General features: G+C 43.9%; 1 protein-coding gene across 1 annotated transcript; it reads right to left on the reverse strand.

Annotated features, from left to right (window-relative positions):
- Window positions 1-538: 538 nt before the first annotated feature.
- Window positions 539-16971, reverse strand: LOC144891507 (uncharacterized). Its single transcript, XM_078775128.1, has 3 exons — window positions 16123-16971; window positions 14714-15702; window positions 539-664 (listed from the first exon to the last, which is right to left on the reverse strand). Exons 1-3 carry the CDS (start codon window positions 16820-16822, stop codon window positions 539-541), a joined length of 1815 nt encoding a protein of 604 aa, XP_078631254.1. The 5' UTR covers window positions 16823-16971.
- Between the last annotated feature and the right edge of the window lie 2082 nt (window positions 16972-19053).

Genomic DNA, 19053 nt, shown 5'->3' on the forward strand with positions numbered 1-19053 from the left:
TAAATTACCTGTAATCCCTGAGCTAATTAACAAGCCCCACCCCTTGTGATGGGAACGAAGGTACAAGCTTAACCCAACTGTCTGGTCTAATACAAATTCCCTACTTAGTACATGGGGTGGTTCTTCTTCATGACAATCGGAGCACACTAATCTATACATTCTACCTGGTTCTAAGGTAATCATTGTCTACCCTCTTCAAACAAAACAGTACTATGGCTGATAGCTTGCCCAAGAAAGGTATGTAGTTGTTATGAATTAACTCTGGAAGGTGGAATTTCTGTTTCCTAAGCACAGTAGCGGCATTTTGAGCAAGATGAATTTGGTTTAAACCTCTTAGCCTGGGTTTGCTTCACTGTGTTGATTATTAATAGTTTTGGTTTATTTTGCTGCCGAGTTTCATAAAAAACATTTTTGCAAAAATAAGGCTCATGCGGATTTGAGAATATGCGGTTTTGCAATTAAATGTGACAGACAAGAATGTTTTTGATCCTGAGGAGTAGGTGGATGGGAGTAAGGAGGCTTGGGTCTTAGACAGTTCTTAGGTGTCCAAGAGTAAAAGCGTTAGACAGCCACTGTGATGATACAAGAGTACGAAGCGTCGTGCGGCAAAGGCAATTGCTTTCCAAATTGCAAAAGATGCATCATTGAGATGCCCTTGGTAACCCTGTGGAACATGCATCACACCACTTGCAGAATTTGCCCCTAACTTGGCTAGCAACAACTTGTATTTTGGTGTTACAGGAAAGAGAGTTAGAATCCAAAACTTTGAAAGACTATTGTAGAACACAGATGTATAAGGACTGGAGCTGCATTGTAGATGTGCAAGTCCCTTGATGAAGCCACTCACCTTCTGACCTTGCAAAACGTGGACACAGCAACGTGGGAAAAATGGAGGAGATCTTTATTTTTGCCACATACAGCAGACTTTTCTCAACAAGTACATGTGTCTTAGCTGTGTGTCACATGCTGAAAGTAACTCCTTTGCTGGTGGAGGAATCTTGAAAGACAAGGATGGGAGCACTTTACAATGTGAGTACTTGGAAAAACTGAACTCTCGGACGAGGAAACAAGTTGAGGCAAGCTCACATTGAATTGAGGAAACACAAAATGAAGGTAACTGTGGTGCCACAGATGTTTTTGTGCAATTGTTGCGAATGTGTTTGAGTATTGCAGTGATCATCTTAAATTGCCACAGTTTCAAAACTGCGTAGCTACAGTCATGTTTCTTCAGCCGATTGATGCTGGTTTCGATTTTCTAAACGGCAGGAATCCCCTAGGACAAGGCTCCGATGATATGAATGGACAAGGACAAAACCATGCATGTTCGTGGTAAGTTTGTGGAAGCCTTTTGATCACAAGAGTTGGTGGAGGTCACATTTTAAGAGAGGTTGGGTTGGTGAGAACAGTAGCTGCACTGAATGAATGTTTGGCTGTATTACTGGATTGTAAATATCTGGTAGAGAGGGGCAGTGCATAAGGATGAATTTGTTTGTGCAAGCAGTCATATGTGAGTAAGAGCTTGCAGAGATGAGGATGCAGTGGGTGGTGGCAGCGGCGGTGTGGGTATAAGCAAAATGAGTGGGTGGGGATTGCCAGAATGAAGGGAAGGAAAAACCAGAGCTTTGATGCAGATGAGACTGTTCGATTTGTAGATTCAGCTTTTTATGCAGGAATGATTGTAAAATAGAGTAGTGCAGTGTCTACAGTGGAAAGGGTTGGAGTGCTTGATATTGCAGCAACGCCAGATGGCATATTGGGTTTTGGCAGGATATTTATCATCCAGCATGGAGGAGCAAATGAAATGGATAAGTTTTACAAAGAGGAGTTGAAAAAAGATGCAAGTTAATTGCTCGTCTGCTGTGAAAGCAAGGGTTTGTAAAACTGTTTACTGGTATCCATCCAGGAATAGGAAAATGAGCATAATTCATAACCAGAACAATAGATGTTAAACTGTGGTTAGGAAGACTGCATGCAATATAGTATTGCACTTGGAAAATAGGAAATTGTTTTGGGGCTAAATTATTTTCAGAAGGATTAGTGGAGCCGAAACAGAAAGAAAAGAAGTTGGGGGGGGGGGGGGGGTGGAAGAATGATAAATGCCTTATTTTTCTTCTTCTTTTTGAGACTATAGGAGAGAAGGCTACAAAGGTGAAAATCGCGCACCAGCACAAGTGGTCAAACTCTACAGTCCCAAAGGCTGCAGGTTTGTATCATAGCTACGTTGCAGAGGTTGTGCAGCTGATAAAAAATTTTATTCATAATTATGACGTCATAGGTCATGTGGTACGGACGCCATCTTGGAAAAAAGTTACACTATCTCCGAAAACGCTCAATGGAAAAAATTGAAACAAGGCTCATTGAAAGTCATCCCTATGGGGAATAAGATATGTTAATGATGTCATTGTTGCCTTCATTATGACGTCATATTAAGACAAGTACAACGCTTGATCTGATCAGTATGAAAATAAAGCTTTCTCTGCAACTGTTAGTCAGCTCGATACGAAATTTTGACGCCAGGAGCGCATCCTCCGGTATAAATGTTAATGATAATTATGATGTCATAGGTCACGTGGTACAGGTGCCATCCTGGAAAAATTGAAAAACGTTACACCTCTATATCTCCAAAGCTGCTTCATGGAAAAAAATTGAAACATGGCTCATTGTAAAGAACTCTCCATGGGGAATAAAATATGTTATTGATGATGTCATAGTTGCCTCCATTATGACGTCCTAATTCGACAAGTACAAAACTTCATCCAATCAAGATGCAATTCCTTGAGCGCCACGTCGGCGTAAACTGGTAGCGAAAAAAAAATGATGATGACGTCATCGGTCACGTGGTTTGGCCGCCATCTTGGAAAAACCAAAAAACTTTGCACCTCTATATCTCAAAGTGCTGAATATAAAAAATTGAGACATGGCTCATTGTAAAGAACTCTCCATGAGGAGTAAATGTTGGTGACAATGACATCATTGGTGTCTTAATTATGACGTCATAATTTGACAGGGACAATGCTTAGTCTGATCAATTTGAAATTTGTTATGGGACATTTTAACCTGCCACGGATAGATTCGGATCAGTTATACAAGCACAGGAGGGATTTCTCAATTTCAGTCCATGACTGTTTACTTCATTCCCCAATTATCTTCGCTTTATTTTCCACAGTTACGTCCATTGTTGAACTATTGTACAATATATTTTCCGTTGTAATTTCACGGCTTCACCTTTCCATGACTCTTGTGATTGAATCACAGCGAGAAGGTTATCGTGACCATTGGGATTGCGGTACATAATGCCTTCAGTTATAGGCAATTGGACCTCTGGGATAGAGTCGAGATCTGGTACGCACCAATCTATATAAATAAAACTGTGTGTGTGTGTGTGTATGTTACCGATAGACTCCTAAACGGAGAGGTTCACGTTCTTTGATTTTTGGCATAGACATGGCCATTGGGCCTGGGAAGGACATGGCCTACCTAAAAACGATCTCCGATGACGAGATCCATATTTTTTATTCATATTTAACAGCGCATTTCAGTGAGGAACATTACAGCCGGTGAAGCCGGTGTTGTGAATGAACGCGTACGACCGTACGTATTATGTTGAAAAGCCAGATTTTGCTGGATCCCTTGAGAATTTCGAAGCTTTGACGCACCAAATCGCTCAATGGAGGCCGCCATCTCACGGATGCGGAAGTATGCAAAACAAATTGAAAAAAGTTCAATAGGAGTTTGTTTCACCCGCCTTTGTTTGATTCACAATCTAATGCACCTCTAATTTGTAATTAAAATACTTTAAGACCAACTTCGGCCCGCACGGGCCTGGTTATCTTCAACGAAAATCGTCACCAAACACCGGAATCAATGAGATTCGAGCATTTGAAAAAATATTTCAAAAAAGCTTATTACGCGTTTCGGAGGGTGAAAACGGCGTCAAATATTCTAAAATTGACGAAGAATTATTTTTTAGAAATATCGCGGCCAGAGGGGATAGTTTTTCACGGCCGGAAATATCCGAAGTTGAGACGGAATTCACCGAATTAATCAAGAAGTAAATTTTATCAATTTTAATCTCATCCAGAATGCAAATGGTGTCATTTTCGGTCTGAATTTGCGAAATTTTGTGAGCTGACCAATCAGCGATCAGCTTAGGTCAGCCAATCAGCGCCATCGACACGGTTTGATTAACGACAGTCACACATTGCTGTTGAAACGGCGCTATCGTCTGATCTGTCGGCACTGATCTTACTGCAAGCTAACTTCTTCTGGTGGAGGAAGCCGCAGTGCCCGGAGAGAACCAGTCCTGACAGTGACTGAAGTTAGAAGACGACACACATACTGTGAAAACGTATATTAAGCCCAGTTAAAATTTCTTAAAATAGGCCCTAAGCTAGCACATCGTATAGTTACTTCCTTAAGCTTCTTGTGACATTTATTGTATGTCGGTATTGGGGAGGACTGTCTGCTCTTCTCTTTTACCAAGTCTGACCAGGTACGGTACCTACTGCACCTACCTGCTACAAACGACCTAACCTACTGATGCCACAGTGATGGGTAAAATAGTGGCAAGAGGCTTTGGCTTCGCCGGCTCATTGCGGCTTCGCAGTCGGGTACTAGTACACTGATCTCAGCCTGTGCCAGAGCAGCTCGCTGATTCGCTCAGAGCGATCACGTGATGTTCCATCCTCTGTGTGTGGCCATTTTTCTCAGAGATGGCTGAACGGATCTTCGTCAAACTTTCAGAGGTTCATCAGTGAGTGCCTGAGAGTGTTTTAGACCCCCCCCCCCCCCCCCCCAAAAATCGTTTTTTGGGAGTTCTTTTATTTTTTATTTTTTTTAAATCGCTCGATCGTGCCGAAGCCTTTTTTAATTAATGAAAGTTATATACAAGTACACATTCACATAAATATATTTAAAAAACAATCACCAGACATTTGAATACAAATAAATCAAACAATTCCGGAAGTGCACAAAGTTGGTGGTACGGCTTCTTCTTCCTGATCAGCATCACACTTACCTCAGAAACGTGATGAATGCCACATTCACCCACCAGCATACACTACTCGCAATAAGTTAAGGATATCGGCAGGTGCTTTGGTGTGGTTGATTTTGTGTATTAATTATGTTTGAAAAAAGTTGTTGGTCCTAATTCTATGGTTATTAATGAGTGTGAAAAAACACAGCATTCTTGATTTCAATACCACAACCCTAACCCCTACTGGGACATATCCTACAGATCAGACGATAGCGCCGTTTCAACGGCAATGTGTGACTCGTTAATCAAACCGTGTCGATGGCGCTGATTGACTGACCTAAGCTGATCGCTGATTGGTCAGCTCACAGAATTTCGCAAATTCAGACCTAAAATGACACCATTTGCATTCTGGATTATCTTAAAATTGATAAAATTTACTTCTTGATTAATTAGGTGAATTCCGTCTCAACTTCGGATATTTCCGGCCGTGAAAAACTATCCCCTGCGGCCGCGAGATTTCTAAAAAATAATTATTCGTCAATTTTAGAATATTTGATGCCATTTTCACCCTCCGAAACGCGTAATAAACCTTTTTCAAATATTTTTTCAAATGCTCGAATCTCATTGGTTTGGTGACGATTTTCGTTGAAGATAACGAGGTTGGTCTTAAAGTATTTTAATTACAAATTAGAGGTGCATAAGATTGTGAATCAAACAAAGACGGGTGAAACAAACTCCTATTGAACTTTTTCGCAATTTTGTTAGCATACTTCCGCATCTGGGAGATGGCGGCCTCCATTGAGTGATTTGGTGCGTCAAAGCTTTGAAATTCTCAAGCCAAGGGATCCAGCATAATCTGTTTTTTCAACATAATACGTACGCGTTCATTGACAACACCGGCTTCGCCGGCTATCAAATGCTCGAATCTCATTGGTTCCGGTGTTTTATGACGATTTTCGTTGAAGATAACGAGGTTGGTCTTAAAGTATTTTAATTACAAATTAGAGGTGCATAAGATTGTGAATCAAACAGACGCGTGAAACAAACTCCTATTGAACTTTTTCGCAATTTTGTTGTGCATACTTCCGCATCCGGAAGATGGCGGCCTCCATTGAGTGATTTGGTTTTTGAAATATTTTTTCAAATGCTCGAATCTCATTGGTTCCGGTGTTTGGTGACGATTTTCGTTGAAGATAACCAGGCCCGTGCGGGCCGAGGTTGGTCTTAAAGTATTTTAATTACAAATTAGAGGTGCATAGGATTGTGAATCAAACAAAGACGGGTGAAACAAACTCCAATGGAACTTTTTCAAATTTGTTATGCATACTTCCGCATCCGCAAGATGGCGGCCTCCATTGAGTGATTTGGTGCGTCAAAGCTTCGAAATTCTCAAGCCAAGGGATCCAGCATAATCTGTTTTTTCAACATAATACGTACGCGTTCATTGACAACACCGGCTTCGCCGGCTATAAAAAAAAATACACTCACTCCCACAATATCCCTAACTTATTGTGCGCAGTGTATATATGAACCCTCTTCCTCTCCTGCCTCCCCCCTCCCTCCTCCCCTCCCCCCACTCATCCCATCTTCCATCCCCCCTCCCCTCCCCATCTCCTCCCTCCCTCACACCTCCTCCTCCCTCCCACCTCCTCCCTCCCACCTCCCCCCCCCCATACCTCACCCCCCTTCCCTCGCCTCCACCCCTCCCTTCCACTTCCCCCTCTCCCCTTTCCCTCCTCCCCTTTCCGCCCCCTTCCCTCCCCCTCCCTCCTCCTCCCCCGCCCGGCAACGCCGGGTACTTCTGCGAGTCCTTTATAAGTAGAGAAAAGTTGCAGCAAAAATATTACATTGAAAAGAAAAATTGCAGCAATAGTCCTCCTAATGAAACAAACTGTATGAGTGCATTGCACTTCTTCTTTTTTGTATATTTGCTGATGAGCTATGTTGCAGCAGTTGACTACCATATAGATGTAAATGCTATATTTGTACAGGTTGTGTTTCAGTCATTATTTTTCCAGTGCAGTATATGCTTGTGCATGAGGGTATTAAAAAAGTTAAAGAAAGTTTTGTTTTTTGCTCATTAAGAAAACTAGATGGTATTCATAGAATACTTACCCAACGCAGTCAACTTTGTGCGAGCCAACTCTGCTGTTTTTGAAGGGTTTTCTTATTTGATCCAATATGGCTACCAGACCACGTGAGCAATGACATAAATTTACATTCTCTAATATAATAGTTGCATAGATCACGCTCAATAAATTTCAAACCGATCAGACTAAGCGTTGTCCCTGTCCAATTATGATGTTGTAGCGACCCATGGGTCCCCCAAGCGAGACCTGCATCAGAATCTCCTTGCTCCAGCCGGTGACGTCACCGGCGGGGAACCACGGCGCCAGAGTGGCTGGTCACGTGACCACCAAAGCGTGCCGCGCGTGCGGCGCGTGCGGGTATAATCAGCTACACCTGTTGATCACGTGACCACCGGCGAGGCGTGGCTTTCGGTTTCGGTTTCAGTTTCTGGTTGTGCTTTATAAGGCAGCCCGATAAACGGGCTTTAGAGAGTTTACAGTGTTCCCGAGTTGGTTTTGAGAATAAATATCTTCTCGGACGAGTTTGTGCCTTGCCATCATTTTGTCCGTATCATGCTGGAGCCCGGACTCCTTCACTGGTGACCCCGACGTGATTTGATCACGCAACCCCGACTGCCTCCGCACAGATGCGGGGGCTGTGAACGGACACGGCAAGCACGCCCTAGCCAGGGAAGCCACCTCGGCTGGTGATGCCGGCTTCTCCCGCATGGCTTCGGGCGCAGTTTCGAACGCGGCTTCGACATGCCGGAGTTTCGGTAATGACGACGGCCATGACTATGAGGTTCGCGCACCGCGCTCGGCTCCTCCTCTACGACCGGAGGGGCGAACCTATTCCAAGACCCTCCGAAGGCACGGCTGCTTCGTCACCTTCGCGCACACTGACGTTGGCGGAACGGCTGCTTCGTCACCTTCGCGCGCACATGTTCGCGGCACGGCCGTTTCGTCACCCTCGCGCACCTACAACTACAACTGCAACTACCTCTCCGACCCTGCATCCTCGGGAGGCCCGTGAGGAACCTCGGCAGCCTCCCCCGAGGCCTGGACCAGCCCCTCGGTTGGCCCACCCGCTTTTCGCGTGCACCGCTCGAGCCTTCTCGGCACTGCACCCGCGAACTGCAACCTCGGGAGGCCCGCGAGGAACCTCGGCAGCCTCCCCCGAGGACTTTCCCGGCCCCTCGGCCACCCCCCGTCCACTGCATCCCCCGAGGCCTTGACCAGCCCCTCGGTTGGCTCACCCACTTTTAGCGTGCACCGCTCGAGCCTTCTCGGCACTGCACCCGCGAACTGCAACCTCGGGAGGCCCGCGAGGAACCTCGGCAGCCTCCCCCGAGGACTTGCCCGGCCCCTCGGCCGCCCCCCGTCCTGCACCCCCCCGTCCGACCACCCGCCATCACACCGGACCCCCCCCCCCCCCCCCGCGACTGGCCAGGGGTCGTTTCGGTCGGGTCATCCGGACCCCCCTCAGGTTGACCTTCCTGGATCAAGTCCATTCTGGGGGGGCGTGTGTAGCGACCCATGGGTCCCCCAAGCGAGACCTGCATCAGAATCTCCTTGCTCCAGCCGGTGACGTCACCGGCGGGGAACCACGGCGCCAGAGTGGCTGGTCACGTGACCACCAAAGCGTGCCGCGCGTGCGGGTATAATCAGCTACACCTGTTGATCACGTGACCACGGAAGCACGCCTCGCCTGAGGCGTGGCTTTCGGTTTCGGTTTCTGGTTGTGCTTTATAAGGCAGCTCGATAAACGGGCTTTAGGGAGTTTACAGTGTTCCCGAGTTGGTTTTGAGAATAAATATCTTCTCGGACGAGTTTGTGCCTTGCCATCATTTTGTCCGTATCATGCTGGAGCCCGGACTCCTTCAATGTCATAATTAGGGCACCAATGCTGTCATTGTCAACAACATTTACTTCTCATGTGGAGTTCTTTACAATGAGCCACATTTCAATTTTTTTTACATTGAGCGGTTTCAGAGATTATAGAGGTGCACCGTTTATACAGTTTTTCCAAGATTGCGCCTGTACCACGTGACCTATGACGTCATAATTATCACAAAACTCTTCACAAGGAGAGCTCCTCTGGTGAAAATTTGGTGCCCATTGGACCAATACTTGCAGAGGAAACAAATAAATACAGTACTGATGGGATGAAGCATTATACTTGTCGAAAAACTAAGGCACTGATGACATCATCATTTGACGAACACGTTGCCATATTGAAGTATCTTATTCGCCATCGGGACTATTTGACATTGAGCCATGTTTCAATTCTTTCCAATGAGCTGTTTCAGAGATAGAGGTGTAACGTCTTTCCAAGATGGCACCCATACCATGTGACATATGACGTCATAATTATTAATTTAAAAAAATTATACAGGCGGAGGCGCTCCTATGGTAAAATTTCATGTCAATCGGACCAACGGTTGCCGATAAAATGAATCTTTAAAATGCAGATGCACGTACGCACACGAATGCCTAACCCTGCTTTTCGCTTCGCGAGCGCAGGGTAATAATCTATAAGTTTGCAATTACTAACATGTGGCCAGCAAAGGTGATGGTGTCCTGTTTGTCGAGTGGCCAGGTGGGTAGTTGACTTTAAGCATGGACAGGAGTTCAAGGTAGATGACTCCAGGTCAGGACAGCTGGTAGATGTTATTAACCCACAAACTATTGCCCAGGTCGAGGCATTAATCATCGTATGGTCGTGTAGTGTCACGAAATCATCAGGGGAACTTTGACTTCAATATGGCAACGTGTTTGCCATTATTTATGAACACATGAGAAAGATGCCCCTACCCGAAACCTCAGCTCTAGTGCTGGACATCAAAGGCTGGCAACACGTGACTTCGAACTGTTCAACACAGATCCTGCCGACTTTATCACACTTAACTTCTTGTAACTGGTGATGAATTATGGCTTCACTACTGGGATCCTGTAACCAAATTGGAATTCACACAATGGAAGCACAGGGAGGTCACCTCCACCGAATAAATTTTGCAACCAACTCTGATCAACCAGCAAGATCGTGGCCTCGATTTTCTGGGATGCCCAGGGAATCGTGCTGATTGAGGACATGCCTCACAAAAGCTACAATCATCGGGGAGTATGACACAAGACTCAAGCAGAAATTGCCGCATGGCATCAAGGACAAACGTCCAGGGATGTTGCGTCTCCACACCAAACTTGGGCATAAGGCCAATTTGAGACTGTGGCTTTGAGCAGCTGGACCCCACTCTCCCTCCAAACACCCTTGGTCTCATACAGCCCAGACCTTACTCCCCAGTGACTTTTCGCTGTTTCCACATTGAAGTCCTTGATTCGTCGATGAGGAACTGATTGAGAAAACCCAAGACAAGTGGCTGAAGAAGCAATCTGAAAACTTCTGTTTAAATGTAAATGGAATCTCAGGCAGTTTGAAGGGCAAATTCATCTCGGGGGAAGTTAGCATCTTGGATGTGGTGTAATTAAATTCTTAACAGATTTAAAACAAATGTAAGCAAGATATTGGGTCATGAAAGAGTTATGTGGACGACAGTGAAATGGCAACGTGCTGACATTGGGCCACAGTTGGACACGAGGCAAGAGAATGAAGGAACAGGAAAAAACTAGTGAGGGGAAGAAACACAGTAACCTGCATGATGGTTTATGTTATACAGGGTTAACATGGAACGGCGGGGTTAGAGAAGATCACATGTAAGGATGTGATTTAGGATATTTATGACTAACATCTGAAATGTTTAGCCAATAACAAGTATTGGTTGGATAACCACTTGAGTGTTATACCATTTGTGATGCTTAACTTTCTGTGGTCCAGTATCTTGATATTATTGTATTGGAATCAGATTTTACTTTTTGCCAACAGTTTTTATTGTGAAACCATCAAATTCCTTAAAATTTCTCACATCTCAGGTCCTCAATGCCAAACAGGAAATCAGAGCTGTCTCCCTTGACATATCACGTGCCTTCAATACGGTCTGGCATCCCGCTCGGCTCACCCAACTCTCCTCCTATGGTATCCGTGGAAATCTCCACGAATGGCTTGCGGACTTCCTCTCTGGTCGTAGTCAACGTGTGGCCCTGAATGGGTTTCTCCCGTCTCGCCTTCCTGTTCAGGCTGGAGTTCCCCAAGGCAGTGTTCTGGGCCCTGTGCTTTTTCTGGTCTTCATCAATGATCTCTCTGACTCTCTTGAAAATCCTCTCTATCTCTTTGCTGATGACCACTCTCTGCTGCTCCATACCTCATCCCTCAGATCGTCAGTCTGCAGCCTCCTCACTCTCTGCAAACCTGGACAAAATCACAGACTGGTCAAACAAGTGGAACATGTCTTTCAATTCTGACAAATCTCACACTCTTACTATGTCTCTCCGAGAAGACGGTCTGGACATCCCTCCCATCTACTTTCTCAACAATACTCTCCAAGAAGTTCTGTCACTCAACATTTTGGCTCTCACTATCTGCCATGATCTTTCCTGGGAAAACCACATTTCCAAGCTGGCCTCCAAAGCCAGTCGCCGACTGGGCATCCTCCATCGTGCGAAGTCCTTCTTTGACACACCTGAGCTCCTCACCACATACAAGGCTTTCATCCGCAGCTCAATGGAATACTGTTCTCCCCTCTGGGCCGGTGCTCCTGCCTCACACTTAGCTCGGCTTCACGCTGTTGAAACCAAAGCTGTCAGAATCATTGGAATCTCCTGCGATGAAGCTAACTCCGAGGGCCTTTCACTCACTCACCGCAGGCAGGTGGTCTTTCTGTCTTCTACCGACTCCTCTCCAGCCTTGCTCCCCCAGCAACCCTCTGGTGAAACTGCCAAAATCAAGACTCTCTATTCACCTTCACTCCTTCATTCCTCTTTTCTTCCACCTCTGGAACAAACTCCCTCACTCTCTTCAATCCCATTCCTTCCTTCAGGTCTTTAAAACAGCTTTTCACCACCATCTTTTGTCTTCCCTCATCCAAAACCTTGATCTTTTCCACCCCCGTTAATTCACCCCAGATCCACTTTTTTTGAAATACCGACTTCTTTCCTGGAAGTCCGAGCAGTGTCCGTGTGTTTTATACCCACCCCCCCCCCCCCACCCCCACCCCCTTTCCATGCCTCCTCCCCCCAAGTCCTCTCCCTCCCACAGATCTCCCGTTGTCCCTGTTCTCTGGTTTTACTTGTGTGCTTCCCTCTCTCTCTCTCCCCATCGTAGCTCCCGCTCCCTTTATTGTGTTTTATGTGTTGGTTTTTTTTTTGTGATTAATGTTAGCTCTTACACGAGCCTCGATCTTGTGCACTAAAAAAAATTTTTTTTTAATTGCCCTTTTTCAGCACAGGAGAATTAGTAGTTAGTGGAGAATGAATATGACCTTGTCTCAACTTGATGTTGAGAAAAATGTGGGAGCAACTCGCTGTTTGGCCTTCGACGTTGGGACCTGTGTAACTGAGCTGCTTGGGATCAATGAGTGATGGGATGAAGTCCAATCATGCTATGGTGATAAATGCTATCGATGCAAGGCTTTCAACTGGTTTGGTGAACAACCTGATCAAACCGAGAGATTACTCATGGGGATGTGGACAATTCCAAACTCTCCACTGACTGACAATATAAATTGATCATACAATCATACACCCGTTACATATTCACAATAACATAGACAGGGCATTTGTACTTTGAGGACATCTCTTTATTGTGAAACCCTTCATAAATTCACGTTTCATGAAAAACATGGGCAGGAGTCTTCTTTTGATAAACAATTTTACAACAAGGGTGTTCTCCCTATATCACTCATGGCAATGAAACATGGACTACAGCAAAGATTGAGTAAAAATTGATGTCCAAACCACCATGGAAAGATTCCATCTGAGCATAACCAAAAGGGACAAGAAAAACAACTAAATCAGAGAGAAAACAAATTTTCTCGACACTGGTCACAATCAAAAAACTCAAATGGAACTTGGCTGGATACATAGGAAGGATAGAGACAACAAGCGTTATGCCTAGGTCCCCCGTCGGTGAAGTGATGTGAGTTGACAAAGTGGAAGACGCAAGGCAGCCATCTTGGATTTTGACGTGGCGACCCAATTTTCAATAGTGTTCTCCCTTATGCGTCGATACACCTACACACCAGATTAGAAGTTAGTAGTTCGTTTATTTTTCAAGATATTTCGCTCACAAGGTTCAGAGATATATATGGTGGCGGCCATCTTGGATTTTGACGTGGCGACCCAATTTTCAATAGCGTTCTTCCTTATGCCTCGATACAACCACACACCAGATTAGAAGTTAGTAGTTCATTTATTTTTCAAGATATTCCGCTCACAAGGTTCAGACATACATGGCCGTGGCCATCTTGGATTTTGACGTGGTGACCTAATTTTCAATAGGGTTCTTCCATATGCCTAGTTGCACCCACACCAAATTAGAATTCGGTCCTTCGCTTACGCACACATGGACTTTTTCACGCTATTTCGCTCAAGGTTCAGACATATATATGGTGGCGGCCATGTTGGATTTTGACGTGGCGACCCAATTTTCAATCGTGTTCTTCCTTATGCCGAGATACACTCTCACACCAGATTAGAAGTTGGTACTTCGCTTATTTTTCAAGATATTCCGCTCACAAGGTTGAGACAAACATGGCGGCGGCCATCTTGGATTTTGACGTGGTGACCCAATTTTCAATAGCGTTCTTCCTTATGCCGAGATACACCCACACACCAGATTAGAAGTTGGTACTTCGATTATTTTTCAAGATATTCCGCTCACAAGGTTCAGACATACATGGCGTCAGACATACATGGCGGTGGCCATCTTGGATTTTGACGTGGGTTGCACCCACACACCAAATTAGAATTCGGTCCTTCGCTTATGCACGCACGCATGGACGGACAAACGGACGGGGGGGAAAACCATAGTCCCCCTTTCGCTCCGCGGTGCGATGGGGGACAATAATTACAAATTGGCAACCAAAGGAAGACCCTGGAAGAATAGAAGTACAGTGAGAGATATAACATCATGTTGAGAGATTCAGTTTTGTTACCATTTGAGATTTTGGCTTCAAATTTTCAACAATCCGCTGTGATGAGAACAGGGAGAATCAAATTAATAAATTTTACTTTTTTTTTTTAATCTGTCATTTTCTTTAACTGCGGTTTGAGTTGAGTGGACGTGGATGGGCTTTGCATTTTGAGATTCTTGTTGCCTTTTGGCACCAGTTTGCAATCATTGTTGTGGACATTCTGGATACAGGTGGTACTCTGAGGAGTTGGTGCTCACAAGGTATATGCCCAAAGGTCTGTACGCTTTCACGATAGCTTTCTCCTTCTTGGTTCACTGAAAACCTTGCTGACTGTTGAGGAACGCTTACAAGGGGGGGGAATGTACAACCTCGTACAGATAATGCCACGTGAATTTAACAAACCTTTTATCAGCAAATCCCTTCCCACAGTCGGAGCACTTTTTTAAGCAAGCACTCCAGGTGGGTTGCATTCTAGAAGTTCAAGCTCCGTTTTGAAATAAAATCCTTTGCACAAATGGAACATTTAGTGAGGACGCTCTCGTTGATTGTTATCTCCACATGCGGGTTTTAGGAGGTGGGAGAAAGTTCTCCCAGAACTCAAAATCTCCACCTCCTTTTTCGGTAAAGGATCATTATTCATGAACCAGTTTGTGAAACTTCTTTTGTGAAATCTTGATGTGACTTTTCAATTTGCTGTTTTGACAGAAACCTTTATCACATATCGAGCATGTGTAAGGGCGCTCTCCAGTATGGATCCTCATATGTAATTTCAAATTGCCTTTTTGAGAGAAACCTTTATCACATATCGAGCATGTGTGAGGTTGCTCTCCTGTGTGGACCCTCATATGTAATTTTAAATCTCTGCTTTGAGAGAAACCTTTATCACATATCGAGCATTTGTGAGGTCGCTCTCCTGTATGGATGCTCATATGTAATTTCAAATTGCCGCTGTGAGAGAAACCTTTATCACATATCGAGCATTTGTAAGGTTGCTCTCCTGTATGGACCCTCATATGTAATTTTAAATCTCTGCTTTGAGAGAAACCTTTGTCACATATCGAGCATTTGTTAGGTCGCTCTCCTGTGTGGACCATCATATGTAATTTCAAATCTCTGTTTTGAGAGAAACCTTTATCACAAATGGAGCATTTGTAAGGTCGCTCTCCTGTATGGACCCTCATATGTCTTTTCAAATTGCTGCTGCGAGAGAAACCTTTATCACATATCGAGCATTTGTGAGGTTGCTCTCCTGTATGGATGCTCATATGTTTTTTCAAATTGCCGCTGTGAGAGAACCCTTTATCACATATCGAGCATTTGTAAGGTTGCTCTCCTGTGTGAACAATCATGTGTAATTTCAAATTGCCTTTTTTAGAGAAACCTTTATCACATATCAAGCATTTGTAAGGTCGCACTCCTGTGTGGACAATCATGTGTAATTTCAAACTGCCTTTTTGAGAGAAACCTTTGTCACATATCGAGCATTTGTTAGGTCGCTCTCCTGTATGGACCATCATATGTAATTTCAAATCGCTGTTTTGAGAGAAACCTTTATCACATATCGAGCATTTGTGAGGTTGCTCTCCTGTATGGATGCTCATATGTTTTTTCAAATTGCCACTGTGAGATAACCCTTTATCACATATCGAGCATTTGTAACGTTGCTCTCCTGTGTGAACAATCATGTGTAATTTCAAATTGCCTTTTTTAGAGAAACCTTTATCACATATCGAGCATTTGTTAGGTCGCTCTCCTGTATGGACCATCATATGTAATTTCAAATCGCTGTTTTGAGAGAAACCTTTATCACATATCGAGCATTTGTGAGGTTGCTCTCCTGTATGGATGCTCATATGTTTTTTCAAATTGCCGCTGTGAGAGAACCCTTTATCACATATCGAGCATTTGTAAGGTTGCTCTCCTGTGTGAACAATCATGTGTAATTTCAAATTGCCTTTTTTAGAGAAACCTTTATCACATATCGAGCATTTGTTAGGTCGCTCTCCTGTATGGACCATCATATGTAATTTCAAATCGCTGTTTTGAGAGAAACCTTTATCACATATCGAGCATTTGTAAGGTCGCTCTCCTGTATGGATCCTCATATGTAATTTCAAACTGCCTGTATGAGAGAAACCTTTATCACATATCGAGCATTTGTAAGGTCGCTCTCCTGTATGGACCCTCATATGTTTTTTCAAATCGGCGTTTTGAGAGAAACCTTTATCGCATATCGAGCATTTGTGTGGTCGCTCTCCTGTATGGACCCTCATATGTAATTTCAATGTGCTGTTTAAGGAGAAACCTTTATCACATATCGAGCATTTGTGTGGTCGCTCTCTTGCGTGGCCAATCATGTGTAATTTCAAATTGCTTTTTTGAGAGAAACCTTTATCACATACAGAGCATTTGTGAGGATGTTTTCCAGTGTGGATCCTCATGTGTATTTTGATGTTACTCGTTGAAGCAAAATCCTTTCTGCACACATTACACTGATAACATATTCGCTTTTCTTGAACCTTTTTGTGTTTGTTTAATTTCATATTAATCTTGGTGTGGCGAGGCCCAGACAAGTATTTGTATTTTACTGGAAGTGAGACTTGATCTCGTGATTGTTTCTTCAAAAAAGGCTTCTTCCTCACTGTCAAGCTGCCAATGGACCTTATTTGTCCCATATTACTTCTTGATTGTTCTACAGAAACAAAGAAGAAAGAAGAACAAAGAAACAAAGAAACAAAGAATAAGTGCAGCATCTTAGTTTTGGGTTCACATGTAGGTTCTGTCTGCTTTGACTTGAGACATATTGTTTGAAACAAGACACATTACAATATAAATGTGCAGCATATACATCTTCAGGACTGCCTAAGTCTGCACATCTGACATACACATCATCTTTAGGATAGTGTATTGCATCCAAAAACTTCTTTGAACTTTCGACCTTACAGAGACTGAACTTTTCCCGCACCTGTTTCTCCTTTTGTTTGACCCAGACCCTATCACATGCACATATGACGCAGTCTATATAATTTGAGTCAACAACAGTGCTGGGTCCAGGACGAGGTATGGTGGAGCTCCGTGTGGATGGCTTGTGAGTAGTCAAGTCAGATAGTACTTCAGGTACCTCATCTGCAGCAGGTTTTTCAGAAATGGTTGGAAGGTTTCGTACATCAATGTATTTCTTACAGCAAGAATATGTATTGTGGTATTTGAATTCAAAATCAGGTTCAAGAATTTTCAACCGTTTGCTAACATCATCTTCTTTCACTTCCGCGACATCACGGACACGTTTTCTACCTGCCCCCCCACCCCCCACCATGGAGCAGTTCTGTTTTCTTGCCTTTCTTCTGGAAAATAATACATCTTTCAGGGTGAAGAGGAGCGGGAACAGGCGTTGAAATAAGGAGGTTAAGTCCTTCTGGTGTGGTACTGTCTTCCATGTTTCAAACCTTTCAGAATTGAATCACCTGAAAAAGAATGAGAGAAAATTAGGAGAGGATATCAATGAGAAACAAATTTGGTGTTTATTATGCGGTTTTCATCTAAAATGTTTATTGGCAGCACCATTGTGTCAGGCCCACCTGAAAACCTCATAATAGACACCAAAATCATTCATCTACTAGGTTTCTGTCAAAAGTTAGATGAGTTTTCATGATTGACGGACTTCGGGTGGCAGCCATTTTGGATTTACGGAACTTGGCAATGTCTAAAATGCTTTTTGATGGCACCACTGTGTCGGGCATACCCGAAAACAACAAAATAGACACTAAAATCATCCATATACTATGTTCCTATCAAAACTTATAGGCATTTCTTGTTTGGCACTGGCCCCGTGGTGGCCATTTTGGAAAATGGCTATTTTCCAGCTTTTGCTACAAATTCAGGAATTCCACCTAGAAGATTCTTGAAGCTAGGGATATCCCACACTCAAATCAACATTCAAAGTCTGTGCCTTCTGAGATGTATACGGGTTTCTATGCCAGGGCCTGGACTATTCACCGTTCACGCCTCATTCGTGTTCTCCGCTCATTTGTACAGGTGAGAAAAGGATACCAAGAAAAAGCAGAATTTATTCGCACAATTTTTAAAGGTTGAAAATTAATTTTCTTTATTTTTTTTGGGAAATCCTGTCAGATAAAACACTCTATCATCTATTTATTATGTAAGCAAAAATGGTAGAATTCCCCTTTAGAAGGTCGAGGGGTGGCGGGTTGATGCGACATGGCGCTTCATGGAGGGGAGAAGCCACATGACCTCAGGGTCTTGCTGCTGATCGCCATCTTAGCAAAATCTTGAGAAGTCGTACTTGTAAAAGTACCCTTCCCTCAGCGTCAGGAATCTCTTGCGATCGATGTTGTCATCATCGTGGAGCTCTCGTTCTCTCTGCTTCCATCTTTGCAGAGTTAGCATGCTGAGGTTGCTTCTGCAGACGTTTTTGTTCTCTTTTTAGCTCACCTGGAACGAAGTTCAGGGGAGCTTATGCGATGGAGCACTGTCCATCAGTCAGTCAGCCCGTTAGTCCATCAGTCAGTCAGACCGTTAGTCCATCAGTCAGTCAGTCCGTTAGTCCATCAGTCAGTCAGTCCGTTAGTCCATCAGTCAGTCCGTTAGTCCATCAGTCAGTTATTCAGTCAGTCAGTCAGTCCATCCCTCAAATAGGTATTTGCTTTTTTCTCAGAACCAACACACGCAGTTTTGATTAAACTTCACCACAACCTTCATCATCCATGGTGTACCAATGTTTGTGTTCAAGGCATTGGAAAAATTGGGGGTCTGAAGAGGTACACGGGGAGGGGGAGGTGGGCTGCCCCCCAAAATAGGATTTTGTTTGTTTAAAGTCTTATGATTATGTTGATATGATTCTACATGTTGCCCTCTCTTCTAGCAACCATTGAAATTGGTTTAAAATACCTTTATTCAGTGCAGTATACTGTTTATTCTACCAGGTGAGCACCAGGGGTATTACCCCGATGTTTTTCTTCTGCTA

This window comes from Myxine glutinosa, chromosome 1 (genome assembly GCF_964187855.1).
Source record: "Myxine glutinosa chromosome 1, kmMyxGlut1.1, whole genome shotgun sequence".
Taxonomy (NCBI): Eukaryota; Metazoa; Chordata; class Myxini; order Myxiniformes; family Myxinidae; genus Myxine; species Myxine glutinosa.